The sequence below is a fragment of the Oculina patagonica genome, chromosome 13 (assembly GCF_052425735.1).
Source record: "Oculina patagonica isolate OP01 chromosome 13, crgOcupat, whole genome shotgun sequence".
NCBI lineage: Eukaryota > Metazoa > Cnidaria > Anthozoa > Scleractinia > Oculinidae > Oculina > Oculina patagonica.
Window position 1 is genome coordinate 23,408,565 of NC_135770.1, and position 23,918 is coordinate 23,432,482.

Genomic DNA, 23,918 nt, shown 5'->3' on the forward strand with positions numbered 1-23,918 from the left:
TAATGTAGAAAAGCGAGGAGTGAGTATCAATGTGTTTAAAAAAATGCATAGCATCTTAACCCTTAATATGCTGAAATTACTCCAAAAAACACGTCTTTTTAACCGCTAAATTAATTTTTTTTTGCGCTACGGCGCTAAATTTCTCTAAACCTTTTAAGAAATGCACTTTCTGACACTGCAGTAAGTTTATGATGAACTTTCCATGTAAAAATGTATAATATTTTACTTTGGCGCATGCGCATAAGCCAACATTTTTTTATTTGTTTGCTGAAACGTTCCGAATTTTTAGTCCCCTCTGAATCTTGCTGGTAATCTGACAGTCCGGCCGCTGGAAGTACGTTGTGTCTGTTGAGTACTGCAATGGCTGGATGAGTTTAGGGGAGGCGTGGCAGCATCAGGTGATGGGACGGCAACTGGCGGTTCGGTTACTACAGGCAAGCCTCGCCCATCAACAGCTGGTCCTGCGATCAGCGGAGGCGACTCGACTGTTGGGAGTAGGTGATGACGGTTTCGTCGGTAGGTGGTACCATCAGGTGTTGCAACTATGTAGGATCTTGGAGCAGTATGTTGCGCAGTAACAATAGCAGGCTCCCAAGTCTTTCCTTTTCTTTTTCTAGCTGTTTCACCTTTCTTAATACTTGGCAGCTGCTTAGCATTCCGATCATAGTACATATTCTGCTTATCACTCCGCTGTTGCAGCTTCTGCTTGGGGCTATCAACCAATTGAGGTTTCAAGAGAGACTCCATAGTAGGTAGTTTGGACTTCAACATGCGACTCATTAATCCGCATGGCGGATTTTGAGCTAAAACGGTCCAGATTGCAGCGTAATTCTAACGGAAAAACGGAGAACTACAGCATTGTTACGCAATGCTCGGAAAATCTCCTCGACAATCTCAAGTCTGGGCGCTTCCTAAGTTTTCCTACCTACAGGGTGGGCGCTTATTCCAGGTGGGCGCTTACTCTAGGTGAGCGCTTAATCGAATAAATACGGTATTAGGGACGAGATTCCTTTAAGAAATTCGCTTTTAGCAGCGACGGAATACAAAGCCCTGACTAAAAGATCAAACGTTTTCATCAAGTATCGCTTTCGGTGTTTATTGCCGACCGACAAAAGCTTAAATTGTTGTGCGATGATTGCATGCGAGTCTATCTGCCGATGTCACGTAGGCTCTTCGGTTGACACATTCTAATTAGCCTTCTTACACTTAGCGGATTAATTACCCGAGAACAATTTACGGGCAAGCACTATTGCTACGTCATCATTACCCGAGACCATTTGAAGACAAACCCTATTGTTACGTCATCATTGCCCGAGACCACCTTGCTCGCTCACTTCAACCAAGTCGAGTTTTTTCTGGCTTCTGACTGTATGCACTGTATTTCCCCCTGTATTTCCTCTGTATTTTCTTTCTGTAACTACTTATACGTGGGTACCACTATAATGCCTCCTCGGGCTTTGGCCTCTGGGCCAAAGCCCTGCGGCGGCAAAAAATCAGCCCAAACTATTTTTTGAGCGAAACTCACTGGTCGTTTTTAAGCCGCACAGCCACTTAAAACACAACAGCAGTAAACCTATTGACACATATCTCAATCATATCTCAAGTAAAATAGACAAAACTACTAAATGATAGGAGGTCGAGCCAATTCATGATTGGAATATGTGTACCTTGACTTTGAAACTGTGTCAAACTGCCACAAACTCCTCAGCGATTACTTTGCATAGCATGAATTTTTTATTAGTGTCTTCAATGCTGCATTTCTCTGTTTGGCATTATTTTGCTTCCTTTCCTTTTTTACAAGAGCAAGCAAAATATAAGAACTACCCGAAAATGATACCGAAAGAAATATTAAGAAAAAAACGTCGTTTTAGGGTTAGCGCAAAAGAAAGTAAACAAATCTTTCATGTTTTCAAAACACAATTTTAAAACAATTTTGGGCGTTGCTTTAAGGCAAATTTTATAACATTAATATATGTTTTTAGGTTTTTCGTCGATTTGAAAAAACTCAAGCAGTGACACACTAAACTAACTGATATTAAATCGGACATGAGCTGATTTTGGCACCTTTGTCGGCTATAATTTTGTTTTCGAAATCAACAAGAGAAGGAAGAGTATTGTTGTACTCACCACAATGCTGAAGTGGTGGAAAGAGTGATTGGTTCTGAACTTTTCTGGTTCACTGTATTTGTCTATAAATAGCAAAACGCACAACATGGTTCCGCTTGGTAAAGGAAATGCCTCAATGTTGGTGGAGAAACATTGAAATTTTTTTAAAGGACATAACGTTCAAACAACTTCAAGAGATGATTCAAGCCATAAAATTAAAGGGAATACAAACAAACGACCCATTCTAAACTTGTCAAGTGTCAAAATGCAAGACGAAATGATTTAATACTATTCTATGTGAGATGTACTCTTAAATCTTTAGTAACCCCTTGAAAAGGGAAATAATTTAATAAAAAAATAAAATAACAAAAACGTCATGAAACAGGAGAGGCATCCAACAGGGACCATTGTTTAAAAAATATCCGTCGCGTGGGATTTTTATCCGTCGTTAACAAATTCGTACCTAAAAAATTGTTGGAACAGGTGATTTGTTCTCAAGTTTTTAAATCTCTATGTTTCTCCTATCTTTGTTTATTGGGTGAGGCAAATTTTCACAAAAAGCCTAATATATGAAGACGTTAAACCGTTTAACTCCGAAATCTCAGTCACTTACTGCGGGAAAGAGATTATTTCTGGTAAGTGAGTACTTGTAACTGAGATACATTTTTCTAGCGTTTGGCAAGACAGGTAAAATAAAATTATTTTGCTATTGTTTTTGTTGTTAATGGAGCACCAGAACAACATAGCGCACAACTGTCAAGGTTATATTGTATCTTAAAAGCTTAATCGGTTTGTTCTAAGCAAAAAAATAAAGTTAACACTATGAAATAAAGTAAATTTGACAAAAAAATTGGCGTGAATGCCTTAATTTGCCATAAGTGGCTTCAATTTAAGTGGCTTCAAGGCTTTTTGCCCTCTTATTTTTTATTTGGGCAAGTACATCAATGGTATTGTTAGATTTAGAATTTAAAGCAGATTTCCTCGAATTTCCTCTAATCGAATGAGACCAAATATAAAACCGATTAAGACTGGAAAGAAGTTACACTGCAATGAGTTTGAGGTGGCATGGTTTTAAAACACTTATTTGTAGGCAAAGTATATCAGCTGTGAAGTCCAGTTAAGCTTAACTCTAAACCTAGATTCTCCATATTAACATGTACCGCTATCTTGATCAAAAACTGTTTTACAAAACTTTTTATAGGTTTGTTTTTAATTACTCTTGAGTGAAAGAACGAAGAAAACTAGTATTAAAAGTAGTCATTGATAACATGTCGTTAACAAAAGAGAAAAGTTTGACTTATTTTTTAAAACGAATTTTCCAAAATTTGGAAAAGCTTGACTTGTAATTTAAACTCTGTATTAAACTGCTTTAAACCAGAAAATCATAAAAAGTAATGCTTTGATAACATATTGAAACGGCAAATTACTGAACAAGAAAACAAAAGATACATCCTATGGCGGCATTCTAAACGCATCCAAGGTCGCCTAGAATCGAAGCCATCAACAATTTTATAATTGGGACAGGTGTCAATTTTTAGTTTTAAATATCTGAATGTTCCAGACATTTGACAGAATTGAAAAAAATAATGTCAGACGTTAAGAGTAATACTCCATAATTTTCGAGCTATTTTAAAACCGTACCTCACCGATTTCGCTGAAATTTGGCATGCAGGCTTGTTTTAGGGTCCTAACTACCAAATGGATATTAAAAAGTTTCAATTCTTTTTATTTTGGAAAATATCGAGAAGGCCGATTTGAAGCGTCCGTAACGGCCCGCCAACATGGCGGATCGAAAGTGTTGCCGTCACAGTTTCTCGATCATACTTATTATAGTTATAAAGAACTATCTTTCTTCTTTTAATTTATCAAAATAGATTTGGCAAATGCTGAGATTGAATGATCAACGGCCAAGAAGTTCGAACGTATGTTAACGATGTTTTGAACAGCCTTCAATTTACTACAAAATGAAAGGCTTATAACTCCACTGTTATCTCGATTTAGAACTAGCCAATTACCATGAACAAAGCTCAGGGGCACCCATCGAGAATATAGTTCAAAACCACTTAAAGATAGCACCGTTGAACGTATTTTAGTATTTAAACGGTAGATATAGGCATATTTTTATCCCCTAAATTTTTTTTATCTGTTCGGATTTCCTAGCTGAAAGTCTAGTGATCCGAAAGTTATAGGGATCAAAACTTACCTTTTCGAAAATTCCAGCCAGAGAAAGGCTCCCGAAAATTCTAGGTGACCTTTTTAGAGTAAAAAATCCGTTAAAAATAAACAATTATACCATTTTTTAGATATTCGAAAATCCTAGGAAAGGCAGGCAAGCAAAACAATTTACAATGAATGTTCCGAAAATTCTAGATCTCAAATCGTCTTCCGAACAGATATTTTAACGAAATATTCCGTTGGGTGCCCCTGAAAGCTTGTTCATTGGTGAATTGATTCCATTTATAAGAAAATTGGGGAAATTTAACAGTCTAGAATAAAAAATTATAGAACCTCTAGTAAATTGGCCATTTCAGCGCCATTTCAGCGGATCAGCTCATTTAACAGCACATAATCGGGACAAACATAAAAGGGTTACGGTAGTTTAAAATAAGCAGTTTTCATGTATTCTTTGCTTATATTAAACAAATACATGATCTTTGCCAAAGATATGGCGATTTTTGAGCGTACGATTGTTTTTCCAAATTTTTATATCGGCGAATATTTTGTCGAGATTATACGCTGTTGTAATTCAATATTAGTTTTACAAGAACTTCTGTTGCTCGCATTTTCCAAATCACTGTTTAATTAAGAAATTGCCCATTCCGTTACAGAGTCATTCTTATTTTTTCTTAAAAAATTACTAGGAATGCAAGAATGTAATATAGCGGTTTTAAACTAGTGAAAATACCTGTCAGACATAACTTCAACTGTTCGTGCTATCCGGCTGTTTTCACAAATATGCAAATTAAGGAATACTTAAAGTGCCTATCTTTAACTATTTCACGCTTAAGGATTCCTCTAATTCTTTTCGCCTACCTTTTGGCCAAACAAAGTTTTGTGTCTACAGGCAGAATGCGCGTTATCAGCAATGAAAGTCGAAGATATACAGAAGCTCGAGTAAAATTAAAACTGCTATGAAATGTGAAATCTATTTATAGATTGCGCCCTTTAATTAGGTTTATTCATTTGACGAACAAATAAAAATCAATGAATGATCAGAGTTAAAAAAGTCCATTTCTAATCACAAGAGACACGGATATTTGTTTCAGAAACATTTATGCATACAAAATAGCGGTTTATTATTGACTGTTTTTACGTTGACGCGGTTAAAAAATACTCGGCTTCCAGCGGTAAATCTGCATTTATAATAGCTGGGAGTTTGGGGTGTTTTTTTCCGTATCCTCTTTTGTTCACTGACACAGTGGTCTGAATTTGGAACAAAATAGGCTCATCTGTTAAAAAGCACAATGCGAGCTGATTTCGAAATAAACATCACTTTACGTTTGTGTCCTCAGAAGTTATAGCGTTCGAAGAAGGCGTGGCTTAGTCGCGGCAAGAAGAGCGTAATAACAGTGAAGCTAACAAATTTTAAGGACACCTCTCTAATATGGCCATCTCTATTACGGACAATCTCCGATGCCCCAACAAAATTCTCATTTATTTTCTTTCAAAGAATCTCCATAAAACGGAACCTCTCTTATTCGGACAATGGACACTAAATCTCGGCCTCAGGGAACAAAAACTTAACCTCTTTATTACGGACACTTCGGTGATCAGGTGAAAACATATTGTGCTCGTAATGTAATTTCCTGTTTATGATTTCAAAATCAACAACGTAACGCTTTATTCATCTTTGACCATTTTGGATTTTTGCTTAGTGTTAATTTTTTTTTTTACCTGCAGCATTACGTTGTTATCAATTACTTTTCGTCATGCCATGCCACCTCTTAATGTGGGAGCGCCCCGCCTCAATTCACGATAAAAAACCTATGGCCGCCAGGTCTCTCAATAGGTAGGTTGCGAGCCTAGTGGCCCATCAGGCCGGAGCTTATTCCCGTTTCCGCAACGTGAAGCGACTACGAGTATTTTTTACTCCTCCCGGATGGGATGCTAGTCCATCGCAGGGTTACCTTCCTTCCCGAAGAGCAAAAGATTGACTGGTAATCATTGGGTGAAGAAAGGGACTATGGGAGTCGAGAGGCTTTCCAAAGAACTTAATGCATTGTCCCCCAAAAGCTCTTTCCAGGACTGTTTGGTCCAGAGTCCAGCGCAGTGACCATTAGGCCATCAAGCTTCCCAACCGTGTAAGAAAGTGCAAAAATCCGCTCGTATAAGCCCTGGGGTTGTACAGTTTGGTACGAAGTGGCTTTTAAATGTGGTAGGTGTTTTATCCGTGGGTGAGGTGCGGGGGTGGGGAGGGGGGGGGGGGGGGTTGCGGTAGCTTAAAGCGAAATAAGAAAACTTCTCGAAATGTAGTGTTGTCTGCAATACGTTTTTATAAACTGCCTTGAATTAAATTAATGAATAAAAGGGGCAGTGTCACCCAGATTTAATATAATTTGAAAATCTAAGATCTCAAGAAGGTGTAAATCCACTCATAGAAGTATGGCTTTACTAAAGCGTACTTTAAAAAGCCTGCTTTTTTTTTAAAACGTAATTTGGGTGCAACCTGGTAGGAAAAAAGTGGCCTAAAACTTTGACAGTTGACTTGGAAGAAAGATATGGGTCCTTTAATTGGGAGGGCTTATTAGAGGAAAGGATTTAAAGGGGAATTTTACAGGATCCGCTCAACTGCGCCAACTCGAGCAACTTTCACTTATCCGGCCACTGTATTTTTCTCTCTCCCGGTTATAGTAAGGCCAGACCTCTATGAGTGGATTTACAATTCATATTAACACCTTAACGAGATTTTAAATCCCGGTTCGAGCTTTGGAGGGGGGATATTGCGTTAAGTTCTTCGGAAAGCCTCTGTACTCTCATAGTCACTTTCTTCCCCTAGGTCGGGGATGAGGACATACGTGATGTAAGTCATGACGCATCACGTTGTTGTTTAAAAACATTGTATATATTTGACTGAAGAACTCAAACTTATCCCTCGGGAAGATGATGAATTGTAAAGAAAGCATTCAATTGGAAATAATTAAAAACTCCGAGATAACAAAAATACTGCTATCCCGCTCTGCTCATCACCCGTCCTCTTTTTGTAAAACTCTGGAGGAAAAACATTTGTTCTTTTAACTTGTCCTAAAAAGAATTGATTCGACATCCATTTCAATTCATGATCAATGAGAAAAATGTGTTAGCTTTACTGTTATTACGCTCTTCTTGCCGCGACTAAGCCACGCCTTCTTCGAACGATATAATGACTGAGGACACAAACGTAAAGTCATGTCTATTTCGAAATCAGCTCGCATTATGCTTATTAACAGATGAGCTCTTTTGTTTCACATTCAGACCACTGTGTCAGAGATTTAAAGAGGATACGGAGGCACCACTTCCACCCCCCCCCCCCCCCCCCCAACAATATCACCAGAAAAACACCCCAAACTCCAAGCTATTATAAATGCAGATTTACCGCTGGAAGCCGAGTATTTTTTTTTTAACCGCGTCAACAATCAATAATAAACTGGTATTTCTATGCATAAATGCTTCTGAAACAAATATCCGTGTCTCTCGTGATTAGAAATGGACTTTTTTTTAACTCTGATCATTCATTAATTTTTTATCTGATCGTCAAATGAATAAACTTAATTAAAGGGCGCAATCTATAAATAGGCGTCAAGCTCAAACAATGTTCATTTCACAGCAGTTTTAATTTTTAGTCGAGGTTCTGTATCTCTTCGACTTTCATTGCTGATAACGCGCATTCTGCCTGGAGACACAAAACTTCGTTTGGCCAAAAGGTAGGCGAAAAGATTTAGAGGAATCCCTAAGCGTGAAATAGTTAAAGCCAGGCACTTTAAGAAATTCTTTAATTTGCATATTAATTGTGACAACAGCCGGATAACACGAACAGTTGAAGTTATGTCTAACAGGTATTTTTACTAGTATAAAACCGTTCTATGACATTCTTGCATTCCTGTTACGGAATGGGCAATTTCTTAAACAGTGATTTGGAAAATGCTAGCAATAGAAGTTCTCGAGAAACGAATATTGAATTACATAACAGCGAATAATCTCGACAACAAAGTCACCGATATAAAAATTTGGAAAAACAGTCGCACGCTCAAAAATCGCCATATCTTTGGCAAAGATCATGTATTTGTTTAAGATAAGCAAAGAATACATGAAAACTGCTTATTTTAAACGATCTTAACCCTTTCATGTTTCTCCCGATTATGTGCTGTTAAATGAGCTGATCCGCTAAAATGACCCTGAAATGGCCAATGTACTAGAGATTCTATAATTTTTTTATTCTTAACTGTAACATTTCTCCAATTTTTTTTATTAATGGCATCAATTCACCAATGAATAAGTTTTGTTCATGGTAATTGGCTAGTTCTAAATCGAGATAACAGTGGAGTTAAAGCCTTTCATTTTGTAGAAAATTTGAGGCTGTTCAAAACATCGTTAACATACCTTCGAACTTCTTGGCCGTTGATCATTCAAACCCAGCATTTGCCAAATCTATTTTGATAAATTGAAAGAGGAAAGATAGTTCTTTATAACTATACCAAGTATGATCGAGACTCTGTGACGGCAGGTTCAGTGTCGAAGTAACAAGAACACCTTCGATCCGCCATGTTGGCGGGCCGTCACGGACGCTTCAAATCGGCCTTCTCGATATTTTCCAAAATAAAAAGATTTGAAGCTTTTTAATATCCATTTGGTAGTTAGGACCCTAAAGCAAGACTGCATGCCAAATTTCAGCGAAATCGGTGAGGTACGATCGCCGGACAAAGTTCGAATCTTACGGACTATGACACTTAATAATGTCATATGTTGAGCTTTAATCATACGACTTGCCCCTTGTCAATATAGTCTTTACGATAAACCACTTAACATTCCATCCAACTATAACCTGTTTTGCCTTTTCAAAGTGGCCTAGTTGACAATGTTTGTCTGGAGACTAGAGAGAAAATGCTTGAGATGACGTAGTTTGTGGTTCAGGCATTTCTTTACAGCTGATCAGTTGTAAACAATGAATATTATTTGGGAATTCTACATTCTTTAAAGGAATCTCAGGCTGTCTATACAATCTTGAATGAACAGTTATCACTAAAAAGTCTCTTCGCATTTCATTTGAGGTGTGAAGTGATTTGTAAACTGAGAATGGAGACAAAGGTTTTGCGAACTCTGCGTTCGGGTTGCCGAATAATACCTAAGACCCCAATGATACTCGATTCTTGTGGAGCCAAGAAATACGTCAAATCCGGTATAATTTAATCGTTTTTCATTGTGGATTAGCCGTTCCGAGGTTGCGCAGGGAACTGGGGCGAGTTTCGAATTTTAAATAATCGATAATCTGACACCACCACATGAAAGATTACGTTGAGATTGTTTATTTGACCAAGTTAGATGCTTTCAGCATGATCAGAAACGAAGTTATGGACCTTGAAACATGGTTAAAAATCCATACAAACGTTAAACTTTATTTCTTAAAATATTCATCCGTTTTGTGATAGCTGTAAAATCCTTCCAAAGATTCATTATTTGAAAATAAAGAAGCTAAGATGAAAATCACTATGTTTGCCCATTTTAAAGAGTATCACAGAAATCATAAACATTTTAAGTTTATGTGGTTTTGAGGGACACTGTCTCAAAACAGGAGACGTTTGTATGGATTTTTAACCATGTTTCAAGGCCCATAACTTCGTCTCTGTTCATCCTAAAAGCATCAAACTTGGTCAAATAACCAATCGTACCGAGTTCTTTCATGTGGTTGTGTTATCGATTACTTAAAATTTGAAACTCGCTCCAGTTCCCTGCGCAACCTCGGAAGGGCCAATAGGCGTACCCTCTCTCTATAGTCACCAAATGCGATTTTTGCAGCTTAAAAATCTCGGCAAAAAGTCTTCTGGCCTATAAAGACATTAAGCTGGATTTATTTAAACATAAAGAGACATATTAGACAACCATTTCTTTACTTTATAGACACTTTAAAGAAGGCGAATGTGATACCCTTTCTTTACAGGGAATCTTAACAGGTACGGCTAAAACGGCATCGACAGTGGATGATAGATTGCCTTCAAAAAAATCTTGTGCAACAATGTGAATGCCAGTGTGATTATTCCATCGTTCAAAGAATGAAAGGCTGTTCTTCAACTCATCTGTCTTTACTTTTTGTATGCATTCTATGGGGAGCTAAGCTTCGTTGCATCACAGGTGCAAACCCAGGCAAGTAAACCGCTGCATTCATACATACACTCTATCTAAACACTGAAACACATGCGATGATCAGTATAATACTGGGGAGGTCATTTGTTCGTTTTTTCTAGACATGTCAAACTTGGAATAATCGATTGCCGTGTGGGAACCCAATGATGAATAAATCACTCTGACCAAAGAAAGCTGAAAATAGAACTTGATGCTTAAAAATCACTTTTTACCATAATGTTCTTTTCTAGACCTCTGCCGACATCTTAAGTTTATCGATCCAGTCGATGGACATGCCCTGGAGGGACACGTGATAAAAAACATCTCCTTAAGCGTTGGAATGCGTAGCTCTTGCAGAGGACGGTGTACCATAGAAAGTAAATGTGTGTCAATCAACATCGGTCCAGCAATAAACGACCAAGTCATGTGTCAGCTGAGCGATTCTGATCACACGCGACACCCTGAAGATCTTAAACCTCGAGAAGGTTTCACCTACAGGGGCACTGAGGTGAGAAAATTTAACTCAGATGACTTAATTGTCATATTTCTTTGTTTGCGTTGTTGCTTCTTATTTGTTTTTTGTTGTTGTTTTTTTACTTTATGTTTGTTTAGCAAAATCTTTATTCAACTGTAAGGTTAATTCTAAATACAGATTTTATTTATTGTCAGAACCCATGTTCCAGTAACCCTTGCTTTCATAATGCGACCTGCCTGAATGGATTTACGGAGAAGAAATACATTTGTATTTGTGCGACTGGATATACAGGAGAAAACTGCGAAAAAGGTGAAATCGGTAACCCCCAATATGAGCACAATATTCGATTCACCAGTTCACGTTGCTGTCTTCTTTTGTATTATTCACTTTTGACATCCTTATTACAACAGTATTGCTTTTTCATGATAGTGTGTTCAATTTCTTCCTCAGAGTATCAGCCAACGTCCTGCAAGGAATTTTATGATAATAATTGGTAAGTGCATTTTTTCACTGAATTAAGCAGTAGGAGATTACTCACTAAGGTAAAGGCAAGAAATTACTATAAAGACGGGGGAATATTGGTCCACGATTTAGGCGGATGAAAAGAAAAGACCTGGCCTAGTAAATGGAAATTCTTTTCTAGGGTTGGTCCGTTACATTCCCAGAATTTTCTCGGACCACCTGGGATAAAACTCACGAAATGGAAATAATTTATTGCTGAAAATTTCGAAAATAATGGTGTCCGCACTAAGGATTTGCTATTCCAAGAGGCAAGCAGTTTTTAGACCAACTATCAGAGCTTAAATAGCATCATGTCGCTGAAATTAACTTTGTAAATACACTTCGGTAGAACTGTTTCCAAGCTGGCATCTAACAACTGCCACAACAAATAGTTCTCCTCAAGCAGTTTTAACTGCTTGTTAAGTTAAAACTTTACATAACATGAGAAGTTAGATTTGATCATATTCAATTTTGTAAGACTCGACACATCTGACTATCCTTCCTTGCAAATAACAAATGTGACACATTACTGGAGTCTCCCTTACAATCAAGAGTTATACTCGATAATACACAGTGTAGATTTGTAACGCTGATCTTTCATAATTTTTTGTGTTTGATCAATTCGTAACTTTCTTTTAGGACTGAAGGTAACAGAGCCTACCCACTAAAGCTAGGATCAGTTGTACTTCCCGTTTACTGTCACATGACCGATGACCTTGGAGCATGCGGACGTGGTGGATGGACACTGGTCATAAAGAACGACGGGAGTAAGGTACTCTAAAAAACTGGTGAAACATGGGCTTTAGGGGTCCCCTTATGTAACGATTTCAAAATGATTGGCTACTGAGGAAAAACAATATCAGTCACTCTAACTTGTTTATTAAGTGAATTGAATGCCTTGCTAGATTTCAGTGGCTGACATTCCGAGCGTTTAGCCGTTTTTTCAATGTAAACACGTGATTAGGTCGTGATTATAGGTACAATATGTCATCGTGTGACTTACACCAAAAGCAAAAATAAGATAACGTTAAAACGAAAATGAAAAAGAAATCTTCCAGGTGTTCCTTTTCTTTCTAGCCTGCGTCGCAGACGTAATCTAATCCCGTAACCCCGGCTAGTTTAACCAAGGGTCTAGTTTCGTCTGCGGCGCAGGCTATTTATTTCAAGTCGTGTTATAAGAAGTGGGATTTTTTTGTACTACGAGTGACGAAATATGTAAACCTTATCCCTTTTCTTTCTTTATCTTTTTCTGACCAGCGTCCTCCCTGCAGCTAATAGCATTTTCATGTTTTCGATTATCCAAAGGCAACCTTTCACTACGATTCCAACCTGTGGAGCAACAACGAAACCTTCAACGTTTACGGAGGGGAGACTGGGTTGGACATGAACGAGACAAAGTTACCGACTTACTTCAACACTTCCTTTTCTAAGATATGTCTCGGTATGAAGATCGGAAGTCAGATCAAGTTTGTTGTCATCAACAAGCAGGCCAACTCTCTGTACTCACTGATCGCTGACGGGATATTTCGCGAAACCTCACTGGGACGTGACACGTGGAAGTCACTAATTGGTTCGCAGGCATCGTTACAAAACTATTGTAACAAGGAAGGGTTCAACGTAATGAGTAGCCCTGCTCACCAATCCAAAGCCCGAATAGGTATCCTAGGTAACGATGGGGATAACTGCATAATGTGTGATTCCAGAATCGGGTTTGGTACAGGAGGGTATCCTATTGACTCCAACACGTGTGGAAACGAGGCTGCATGGAGCCCAGATAATGGCGACAAACACATCGAGGCCATGGGATACATTTTTGTTCAGTAAGAAGTCCTTGACCATTAACAACACTTAAATGGAACTTAAAAGGATTTTCATTTTTATTTAATTTTAATAGCCAATTGTTTAGTTCGTTTGCTTAGTTCTAAAGTTATGCAGAGCAAAAACGTTGAGGTTATCTGAACCTTGCAATAATTGAGTAAGCAAGATGCTCAAGGCGAAAGTTGAAAGCTACTGAAACAAAACGCTGGACTAAAACACTTTGTAATAAGTAGTACTTTTTAGATCTTATTTGTATTAAGTTTAGTTAAATTTTTATCACTAGTCATAAGTATATAATATGTAGTGAAGTTAATATGATATGTAGTTAAGTATATAATGTGTAGTTAATTAGGGAGGGCCATATATTGCAAACTACTGGGCAACCAGTAAACTATATGTTACCCTCGTTAAATATAATTAGGTGTAACCTGATTTAGTGAAACTGTATTGTAGTTCTAGTTTCCCTCGCGCGAAGACAATTCTTCCTTCTGTGAATTCGAAGTAAAGGTAACGAATGCCTTTGAAACTATCCCCTATTTTATGCTACGTCACACCTAATATTTCTTTCTGGTTTTGTCAGGCGAATGCAAGGTACCCCTTTAAGCGCCACTTTAGACTTAACCACATGGATAGTATGGTGTTAAAGGGATGCCTTACACACACCTCGGCCGAAATTTAATAGGCACGTATATACGGCTTTAGGGTCATCACTTGCCTAACAATAATACCATTCTGATGAAGTCTTACAAGACTGAAACAGGTGTCCATGGATACCACTGGCGATTCGTTGTGCGCATGCGTGAAGTCGTGGCTGCACTGCGGGGATGTGCTTTGCGACCTCCGTTCACATTTTATCTCTCTACCTGTCTATCTATGAAGAACTCTTGTAATTGGTCCCGAAAGCAATGTACACTTTCATTTTTATAACTCATTCTGTTACTACATTTTCTTTCTCACGAATATGTCGCTTATTGTAGTTAAATGTTAGCTTTTTACGTCAGGATATGTTAACCGTTGATGCGTATTTTTAATTTGAATGCTGGTCATGTAATCAATAAATTACCTCTAGTGCACCTGATTAAGACCGTGGTGATCAAAACGTCGAGCAAATAAACCATGAACAGATATAATGGAGTTGGGTTCTTGACCCTTACATTTCTGTTTCTTTATTTCTTCATTCCTTTCTTTCTTTCTTTTTTTTTTCTTTCTTTCTTTCTGTTTATTAATTCATCAAGTTCATTGTCATCAACGAGCAGAGCAACTCTCTTGCACTTTCTTATTGCTGACAGGAAATACTGGCGATGTCGACCCGTCTTGTCTCACCGGATGTTAATTCGCAACACATCTTTAATCCAATCCCTACCCCTTACCCGGGGATGGACAAGCATCCCATTCAAGGGGGGAGGGGAGGATAGAAATGTTTCCATTTGCTTTATGCTACAGAAACAGGGATAAAGCTTAAGTGCACATGTTACTTACGGTCAAACATGTGCCGGTAAGAGTCCTAAAATGGATTTCGCTCATACTCTTACCATGGGTAGGTCTTAATATGAAATAAATCACAGTATACTTTGTTTGGCTAAATATCGATTTGTTTACGAGAAAATCGATAATTCTAAAATCCAGCAAAATTGATGCTTTCGGAGCTCAAAATTTAATGCCGAGTTTGTTAGCTTCGCGTCGAAAAATAAAGCACTCTGGGAGAAAAATACCTATTAAATATCGAAGAATAACATCAAATTAGTACGCCGAAAGCAATTTCTGCCCTTGAAGTCCTTTTATTTACAAAATATAATTAAATTTATTCGACACACTTTTGATTTAATTCAAAATAGGTCAAACTTATCGCTTTATTTAAGTATGAGCGAAGCGAAATAAATGGCCGACGCGCCATTTGTAACTGATTTCCACGTCTTGAAGTGACAGTTCTTTTCCATGCATTCTTGGAAACAGTCCAGTCTTAACTGATCAGTGTAAACAGGAATGCGAAGTACTTTGCTTTAAATCTACTTAAAGCTTAGCAGCAGGGGTAGATAAATCGATACGGCCGGCGAATCCTGGTTTCGAAAACAGCCATTTGAGATTTGTCGGCCCTTTGTCCTGCGGTATGCAGATAATTAATTCACACTTGAGTAACTTCCGGCACATGAAATCGACAACCACCGTGACCAGATAGCACCCTGCTTTTTGGTATATTGGTTGAGGCACTATTTTTATTATATTAATATAAGCTCTGAATAAAAAACTTTTGGGCTGAACTTGTAATTAAGTTTTATTTCAGGTAGGCACCGTTCGAGAGAGTTTCTAAATGGTTGCATGAAAGCACATTTAACTTCCGGGTCGAAAGTTCTTCTGTTGCGTTGCTTCGCTTTGTTTCATATTTTTTATCCAGTTCTTACCCTTGTTCAAATTCTTGAGTAGGCTAGCTAAGACAAAACAGTTGTAGAGTCAACTCTCTCTTATTGAAGACCTCTGTAAGACGGACACCTGGTGTTGGTCCTGTCCTTGCCGTTTTTTCAGTCATTTTTATACTGTAACCAGCTAGGCTACGTTTACACGGGACCGGACTGGAACCGTTCCGAACCGTTTTGGACCGGCCTCTGTTTACACGGAACCGTTTGGAACCGATCCATGTGTTTGCACAGAACCGAAGCAGTTTTTGGCAGTGGTAATTCCTCGTTCTCATTTTATTGTATTTAACTACAAACATCTGCGATACACTTTTGCTGAAAATCGTTAATGTAGCATACGGACGACGTAAGGTTTCGACGTTGACTGAACGTCATTATCAAGTCAAGTTGAAAGTTAAAACGTACACAGTGGAATCCCCATTTCAACGACCTCCAAGGGAAACGAAAATTTGTCCGAGAAATCGATAGTTCGAGAAATCGGATGGGGGAGGTAAAATTGCAGTGTTTTACTTAGTAAGGCTAATCCGAGGAAAACGACTTTTGGTTTGCGTTATTTGCTGTGAGCGGCCAGGCCGCATCGTAAAAGGTACCCTCTGGCACCCAGGGTATATCAATAACATCTGATAAATTAACCAAACAAATTCCAATGGCTTTCTTCTCAGGATACATCCGACTTCATGGACGGGCCAAGTAGCAAACATAATCTGCCTAAAAAGCCAGCACAAAACTGGGACGAGAGTTAAGCCTAACGAATTCAAGACTTAGATAGTGAGTCACTGTTGCGATGTTTATTTATTTTTCATGTGATCTATGTGATGCAATGCAGATTATGTTAGCTACAGAGCAAACATAGTATAAAGGAAACTCAATTTAAAGGCAACTTAACACAAGTTGTGGTAGAGTTGTTTATATCAACATTGGCCTCCAAGTAAGTGTGATGTGGACTGTATCGTGCCATCCACTGGAGTAGCAATACTCCCAGCTGCTCCAGACTGAAATTGGATTTCAACGACAACCTGATGAACCACCAATGCTTGTAGTCTGATTCAAACTTTGAAAGCCAAACCGCCGATTCTATACTTGTCTAGTGTATATACTCTTATAGGTTTGAGACAGTATGGCTGTTTAATGGTAAGAGAGTAATTAATTTAAGGAAAAGGTACATTTTTTCTTGGGTGGGGAGGGCTTGGGCCTCAGAGGTGTAGTTCATCAGTGAAAGTGAGCACCAAAACGGGAGGTCCATACCTCTTTGTGGGCTATTCAGGGGGAATTCAAGGAGAAGTCAAACATCTTTTCCAGGAGCTTTTTTTATTAACACTCAGGGGAGGGCCGGCCAACAGCCACCACCCCCCCCCCCCCCCCCCCCCAAAGAAAAAGCATACCTTCCCTAACTACCTCCTGACCATTTCTTTGGTGTTTTTTTTTTTAAATATTAATATCTGTTTTACGGTTTTTCTTTATTCTATTTGAAACAAAGTCAAACAGTGTCGTACTAAAATAACTGATATTAAATCGGTCATGAGCTGATTTTGGCTTCTTTGTCAAATATAATTATAACTTTCCCTAAACCAACACTGAGGAGGAACAGTAGTGTTCTACTCGCCACGGTGCTGAAGTAGTGGAAAGAGTTAAAACTCCCCTCCTGGACTTTGCATGGCATGGATTTTTTATTAGTTTCTTCTAGACGATGTAAATGTAACTTTTTCACGCTCCAAACGGTTGAAAACAAATAAATCTAGAAGCAAATGTTTTTCCCTCATTAGCGTTATTTTGTTTGCTTTTTAGTGCTGTTTACCATTAACAAACAATTTCTGAAATTTCAGGTTGAAATGTAAATGATAAACATGATATAAACAAAATCCGTGAAAACGTTTTTACAATTTTTACAAAAGCACTCAAAATGAAGTGGTCAGTGGTTTGAGCATGCGCAGTGTATGCTCGCTCCCAAGCTCTCGCTAACATTTGACGCGGACTTAACATTTAGTCTTCGATGTCAAATAGTTGTCGACAACTTGATAACTGGTCTGTGCACCCTATGTTAGGAGTTGCCTTCCCCCACATTTTTTTTTCTCAATACTAAACAGCAAGCAAAGATAAAAAAATGTTTACAAGCTGCTGATTGTTCCCCGGCTTTTGGCTTGTTATTTGGAAATTTATTTCAAGCACGCGCCCCGCCTCACATGTTACGTTCCATCCTTTCAAGAGGCACTTGGTGAATTTGACCAGTTCTCTTTTTGGCAAGTTAGGCCTGATTGCCGGCTTGCTAAGAAGAGATGTTGGTTACCACATTATGCGCAAACTAATAAATATGCAAGAGAATAGAAAATTTAAGAGAAACGAGACGTTGGGGAAAAAAGTATCTGTTCGATAATATTGTCATTTTAATTGCATGTCTCGTGGCTTTCTAGTCAGTTTAGTTGCTTCCCAGAAATTACCACGCCTTTAAATGTTACCAATTGTTATATAATTGTTTATTTTTATAGTAATTTTGATCCAATGTAATATATTACTTTATTATATCTCTGAGATAGTACGCACGCTGTGATTGGTCAATTTTACGGGCCGTATTCTGCAGTACGGCCCGCGAAATTTGACTGAGAGTTCTCCTGATGCCGTACGCCTTTGCAAGTTGAAATGTCTCGCGAAGAAGATTTTCAAAACCTGTCCTACAACGTTCGAAGTCGGAGGAAAAAAGCGAGGAACAAAGGCGAAGCGAAGAAGGTCTACCGAACTTTAAACTCAACTTTTGTGATCTGTTGGAAGAAGAAAACTTCCCTGATGTGGCGGACTTAGTGCAACCCGAGCAGGATTCAAGTCAAGAACTTAAAAGTTTCATCAGTGCCGAGAAATCTGCAAACACGGTCAAGAAGACGAAAAGTGAATGGAAACGGTTCGAAAATTATAGTCAAGAACAGACTGATGGAACATTTCATGTAGAAACCGTACCTGCTGACGTCCTCGATAAGCTCCTCGGAAAGTTTTTCAAAGACGTACGCAAACACGATGGAGCTCGATGGAGTCATTTTTATGAATCAGCTGCACCTAGCACCTCTAAGGAAGACACAACTTAGCATTACGCCGACGGCGATATCTGAGGCTTTTTTCAAGTGGTTGCTCCAAACTTTATATACATGTTTTCTCGTTCAGTATTTTCTAGAAACACTGCCATAAGTTTTCGAAAGTTTGAGAAGCTAAAACATGTTGTTTCTTCGCGGCACTTTCGTTGCGAAGCAAAGAACTTTAGAAGTTATTCCAAAGGAAACTTGCACTGTATCTAGTTTTCATCCTGTCACTGAAATTACTGTAAAACTAATTTCAGAAATAAAGTAGTGAAGGTTGGATTCAAATTATGTTTATACGCTTATCAATCGAGATATTAAACGGCCAACTTGTTTACGAAAGCCAATGAAATTCACTCGTCCTTTGGCTTTTGACGTACGGCAGTCAAACGAAGCCGCTTCCCGCACGCTTGACTTGAAATGTTTTCTTTTCTCCAGAGTGAGAGATATAATAAATATCTTATTAACCTCGTTTTCTCGGTCCGTACTGTAAAATACGGATCCTCGTTTTTGGCCCAAGCGCAAAGCGCGCGGGCCATAAATCGAAGGGAAAAAACGAGGATCCGTATTTTACAGTACGGACCGAGAAAACGAGGTTAATAAGAGGTATATATAGCTGTGATATTAGTAATATGTTAGTTCAGCACACGAACCCACAAGAATTGTGCTTAAAACCTGATAGTGTTTAACCCTCGATCGTAAAAGCAAATTCATACCCCCATATATCATGGGCACATGGTTGACATATCAAAATTTCCGCAAGGGATAAATGAACAGCTACTGAAAGTTTCAGCATTGTAGAATAAATCTTCTTTTCAAAATTTTGTAAAAACCTTACGGGAGGGGGTGGCATCCATCTCCCCCCCCCCCCCACTCTTGTACGTCCGAGGGTTAAATAAAGGATGGGTGATGATGATGATTTGTCCCAAAAAAAGTCTATAAGTATGTTTACAAAAGTTACATTATACATGGCTTCAGTGCGGTTTTCTTGATTGTTCATTCTTTTCTCCTTACTGCACCAAGATGTATCCCATGGCTTTGATGTGTTTCCCTCCATTGTCTGAAGACGAGCCATCCAAAGCCTCATTTCCACACGTGTTGGAGTCATCATGTCGTCCTCCTGTACCAAACCCGATTCTGGAGTCACACTGATAGCAGTTAATTTTGTTGTCTCCAAGGATACCTATTCGAGCTTTACCCAACGCTGTGTCACCGCTAGCTGCATTGAACCCTTCCTTGTTACAGTAAAGCTGCAAAGAGGCTTGTGAACCAATAAGGGTTTTCCACGTGTTTCGACCCAGTGAGGTGGCCCGGTATTTCCCGTCAGCGATCAGTGAGTACAGAGAGTTGGCCTGCTTGTTAATGGCAATGAATTTGAACTGTTGGCCGATCTTCATTCCAAGACAAATCTTGGAGAAATTTGTGTTCCAGTAGGTCGGTAACTTGGTCTCTTGTAAATCTAATCCAGTCTTCCCTCCAAGAATGTTGTATGTATTTTTGTTGCTCCATAGATCAGAATTGTAATGAAAAGTCATCTAAATACAAAAGAAAACGAAAAATATAGGTATTCACTACTACAAGGTCGAAGGGGTTTTTCTTGCTCTTAGAATCGTATTGACATGTTGTCTTTAGTTTTTTGTAATGGCAGTTAGTTTAGCAATTGACGACTACTTAATTGTACCACACTAGCTCCAATTACTTTGAGATCAATGGGGGCACATTTTACGGATGTTTGCAAATCCCGAGAGAAGGCAACCTCCGAAAGTAACGACGCTTCGAACTGAGTGGCGACCTGAATAACAACTTGACAGCTGTCTTGACTTTTTATTAAGGAACTATGAAATAACAGACATAACAAACTATGCATGTACCGAACGGAACTGATCTTTGTTTTAGATGAACTACTCTGCTTTGATGTTGTATAATATTTTCAATATTTCCAGACTAGTTTCGTCGAACATGGCTATATGCCGATGGAACCACCTGTTCTCATTCTCGTACTTCTTCCTTAGCTCTACAGATCATGGCTAACAATAACTTGTCTGCATTGTTTACATGGTTTGAAATAAATTATCATTCAATTAACAACACAAAGATCCAAGCTTTGATCCTTGGCAAATCGGCATACAAGACTACTTATTCCGAAAGTAACAGGGGTCGTTACTTTGGGAACTTCACGGCAATATAGCAAATAAAAATTGATTATATTATTATGTTAGCCACATGTAAATACCTGATTACCGTCCATCTTCATGACCAGCGTCCATCCACCACTTCCGCATGCACCGAGGTCATCAGTCATGTGACAGTAGACAGGATGTACATCTGATCCTAACTGTAGCGGGTAGACTTTGTTACCTGTAGCTCTGAAGAATAGAATGAATAAGAAATCCTAAATACAAAAGCACTACGAAGCTTCGTGAATGAAAAATGGAGGGAAAAGGTCTGTCAGTTTACAACCGAGTCCTTTTATTATCACTTAACTAAATGTTAACGTTTTAACTAAATTGGCTGCGGTACATTAGACTGCTAACTATAGTTAGGGGGTTTATTTTTTGTTTATTAAAAATAAAAAAAAAAATTATTTTAAAAAAAAAAAAAAGGGAGAAAAAAAAAAAAAAAAAAAGGGGGGAGAAAAAAAAAAAAAAAAAAAAAAAAAAAAAAACACAGCGGGGGCAAAAAAAAAAAAAAAAAAAAAAAAAAAAAGGAAAGAGAAAAAAAAACATTTTAATCAAAAAAAACTGAAATCCATTTTTGTGGTCAAGAAAACACCTTTAGACCTTCTACTGATAGAACATTCAACTTATGCCAACAAAGTGTCATTTTTAAGGAAACAATGTGATGTGTTTAGGTATAACTATTGATACTTACAAGTTTTCGTCATATACTTCCTTGCAGGTGGTCCGTGGTTCTAAGAATAAGAAAATACGGCTAGTGTTATATTAAAAAAAAAAATAAAAAAAAAAACGTCTAATAAATTATAGCGTTACATTGCGCCGCCGTTTGAACCATACGGAAAAATAAATCGAGTGAAAAGTAAATAAATTTAAGTAAGTATTGTTATAAGCGAACGAACGCTTACGAAAGAGAATGTCAAAACGGCAAGAAAAAGTTAACTACAAGACCTCTCTATGAACGCTCAAGTTTGCTGTGGCTTAGAAAAAGAAGATGGTTGTTTCTATAGCGTCGTTTGATAATACGGCATTGACGGTCAAGGAAAGCAACAACTGAAAATATTTCTGAGCTGCAAAAATTCAGAAGTTGTCAAAACCCATTTATAGTTAGGCAATAACCGTATAATTTCCGACTTTTTCAACTCCGGATGAGGTAGTGTACTTTATCAAGAGATCGAACGCTGCCAAATAAGATTCGTGGGATTCAAGTAAAACAAACCAAAAAGCAATCACTATGAAAATATAAAAGCTAAAGAATGCTGAGTTGATAAAAAACATCTAAACAGAAACGTGTAGTAGAATTAACGTAATAACACTCACTTATTTCACAGTTTTTGCCAATCCAGGATCCTCTACAGCTGCAATTGTAGTCATCTATTTCGTAAAGCGGCCGGCAGGTTCCGCCATTTTGGCAAGGAAAACTCTCACAAGGACTCTGTACATGAAAGTAAGAAAGGCTGACTTTTTTTAGAGCAAGTAAAATATAGCACCGTGGAAGAGACTTGTATGATACAAATGTTGTTTAGTATAAACTTTTAGCCATCTAATGGGCCACTGATGACTTTGGTGGCGGAAATTATTGGCAGTGGTAATTTCTCGTTCTACCTGAATAAACATGTGCGATAAAATATAACTTAAAATCATTTTAAAGCTCTTTAAAATTGTTGTAGCAGGCAGACGAAGTTTCGATTTTTGTAAGTTAAAAGTATATGTAAATGAAATGTATATGTGTGGTTTAACTTTATCTTTGGTTTAACAATTTGCAAACCATTTTAATTTTTATTTCCGTTTGTTTCAGATTATGATAATGGATATGAGAGAGTGAAAATGAAAATCAGAATGGCTTGAAAACTTTTAAACCAAATATAAAATTAAACCGCAAGATATACATGTAAATACTTAAAGCACGGCACAATATATTATTAATCGAGAACTTTAAAGCGAAAAAAAAATCGGCGGTAAACAAAGAGTTTCGCATGTTTGGACCCCTTCTGCGTATTCAAATTTAGATGTAGTTTCTTTATAAATAACATCGCATTGATTAAACAATTCAATTTCTCTTGGCATTTTCTCGGGATACGAAAAGGTTAACATCCCCATGGCAGGGAGCCAACATAATCTGCTAAAAAGTCAACAAAAGGCTGGAAGAAGAAGTTAAACCTGAAGAATTCAAACCTTCGATAGTGAGTCGATATTACGTTGTTTGTTTATTTATTTTTTTTTCACGTGATCTGAGCGTTGCAGATGATGCTGGTTACACAGCCGAGATGGCACACAAAAAAGTCAACACAATATTTGCTGTAAGGGCAGCGGTGACCAAGTTGTTGACATTAACGGTGGTGAATACGAAAAGGGAAAAACCTCCAAATCAGTGTGATGCGGATTGTTAGCATTCCATCCAATAGAGTACCAATACTTCCAGTCGCTACATACTGCACCAAATGACACGGTTTTTAACTTGTCTAGTGTATGTACCCTTTTAGGCTTGAGACAGTATGGCTATTTAATGTTAAGACATTCATAGACCAATACGAAGGGACGAAAAGTATAGTGTTGTACTCACCACAATGCTGAAGTGGTGGAAAGAGTGATTGGCTCTGAACTTTTCTGGTGCACTGTATTTGTCTGTAGATAGTAGCACGCACAATACGGTTCCATTGGGTAAAGAAAATGCCGCAATGTTGGTGGAGAAACATTGAAAATGTTTTACACATCTCAGTAAACAATTTCTTTCGTTTTCAGCAATGGTCGCTTCTACAATAGGAACATCAAGATCGTGAAATAAGTGATCTTTGAAGACCGCATACGTCAGTCTTTCGTCACGATGAAATCTGCCAGACGCGTCACAAATGCCTTCATCCAGAATGCGACTGGTAAAATAGACAAAACTACTAAATGATAGCAGAACGTATTCATTCATGGTCGCGATATGTGTAATTTGACTTACCAAAATAGTGTGTCAAAATGCCACAAACCCCCCAGCGTGGACTTTGCAATATAGCATGAATTTTTTATAAGTTTCTTCAAAACTGTTTTTCTTTGAATAGCCTTGTTTTGCTTG

General features: G+C 38.0%; 2 protein-coding genes across 3 annotated transcripts; one reads left to right on the top strand and one right to left on the bottom strand.

Moving 5' to 3' along the window:
* Nucleotides 1-1,038: 1,038 nt before the first annotated feature.
* Nucleotides 1,039-14,343, top strand: LOC144636353 (uncharacterized). 2 transcript variants are annotated; one of them, XM_078495541.1, is made up of 7 exons: nt 1,039-2,741; nt 10,251-10,440; nt 10,671-10,927; nt 11,089-11,212; nt 11,345-11,387; nt 12,035-12,167; nt 12,701-14,343. In XM_078495541.1, the coding sequence occupies exons 1-7, from the start codon at nt 2,676-2,678 to the stop codon at nt 13,217-13,219; spliced, it is 1,332 nt and encodes a 443-aa protein (XP_078351667.1). In that variant the 5' UTR covers nt 1,039-2,675; the 3' UTR covers nt 13,220-14,343. The 2 variants fall into 2 exon arrangements, with proteins under 2 accessions (XP_078351667.1, XP_078351668.1); XM_078495542.1 differs by having other exon boundaries at nt 2,649-2,741; nt 10,238-10,440.
* Nucleotides 14,344-19,305: 4,962 nt separating this feature from the next.
* LOC144635499 (uncharacterized) lies at nt 19,306-23,777 on the bottom strand. The gene is made up of 5 exons (XM_078494600.1): nt 23,421-23,777; nt 22,178-22,292; nt 21,555-21,594; nt 20,917-21,049; nt 19,306-20,218 (listed from the first exon to the last, which is right to left on the bottom strand). The coding sequence occupies exons 1-5, from the start codon at nt 23,775-23,777 to the stop codon at nt 19,694-19,696; spliced, it is 1,170 nt and encodes a 389-aa protein (XP_078350726.1). The 3' UTR covers nt 19,306-19,693.
* Nucleotides 23,778-23,918: the final 141 nt, after the last annotated feature.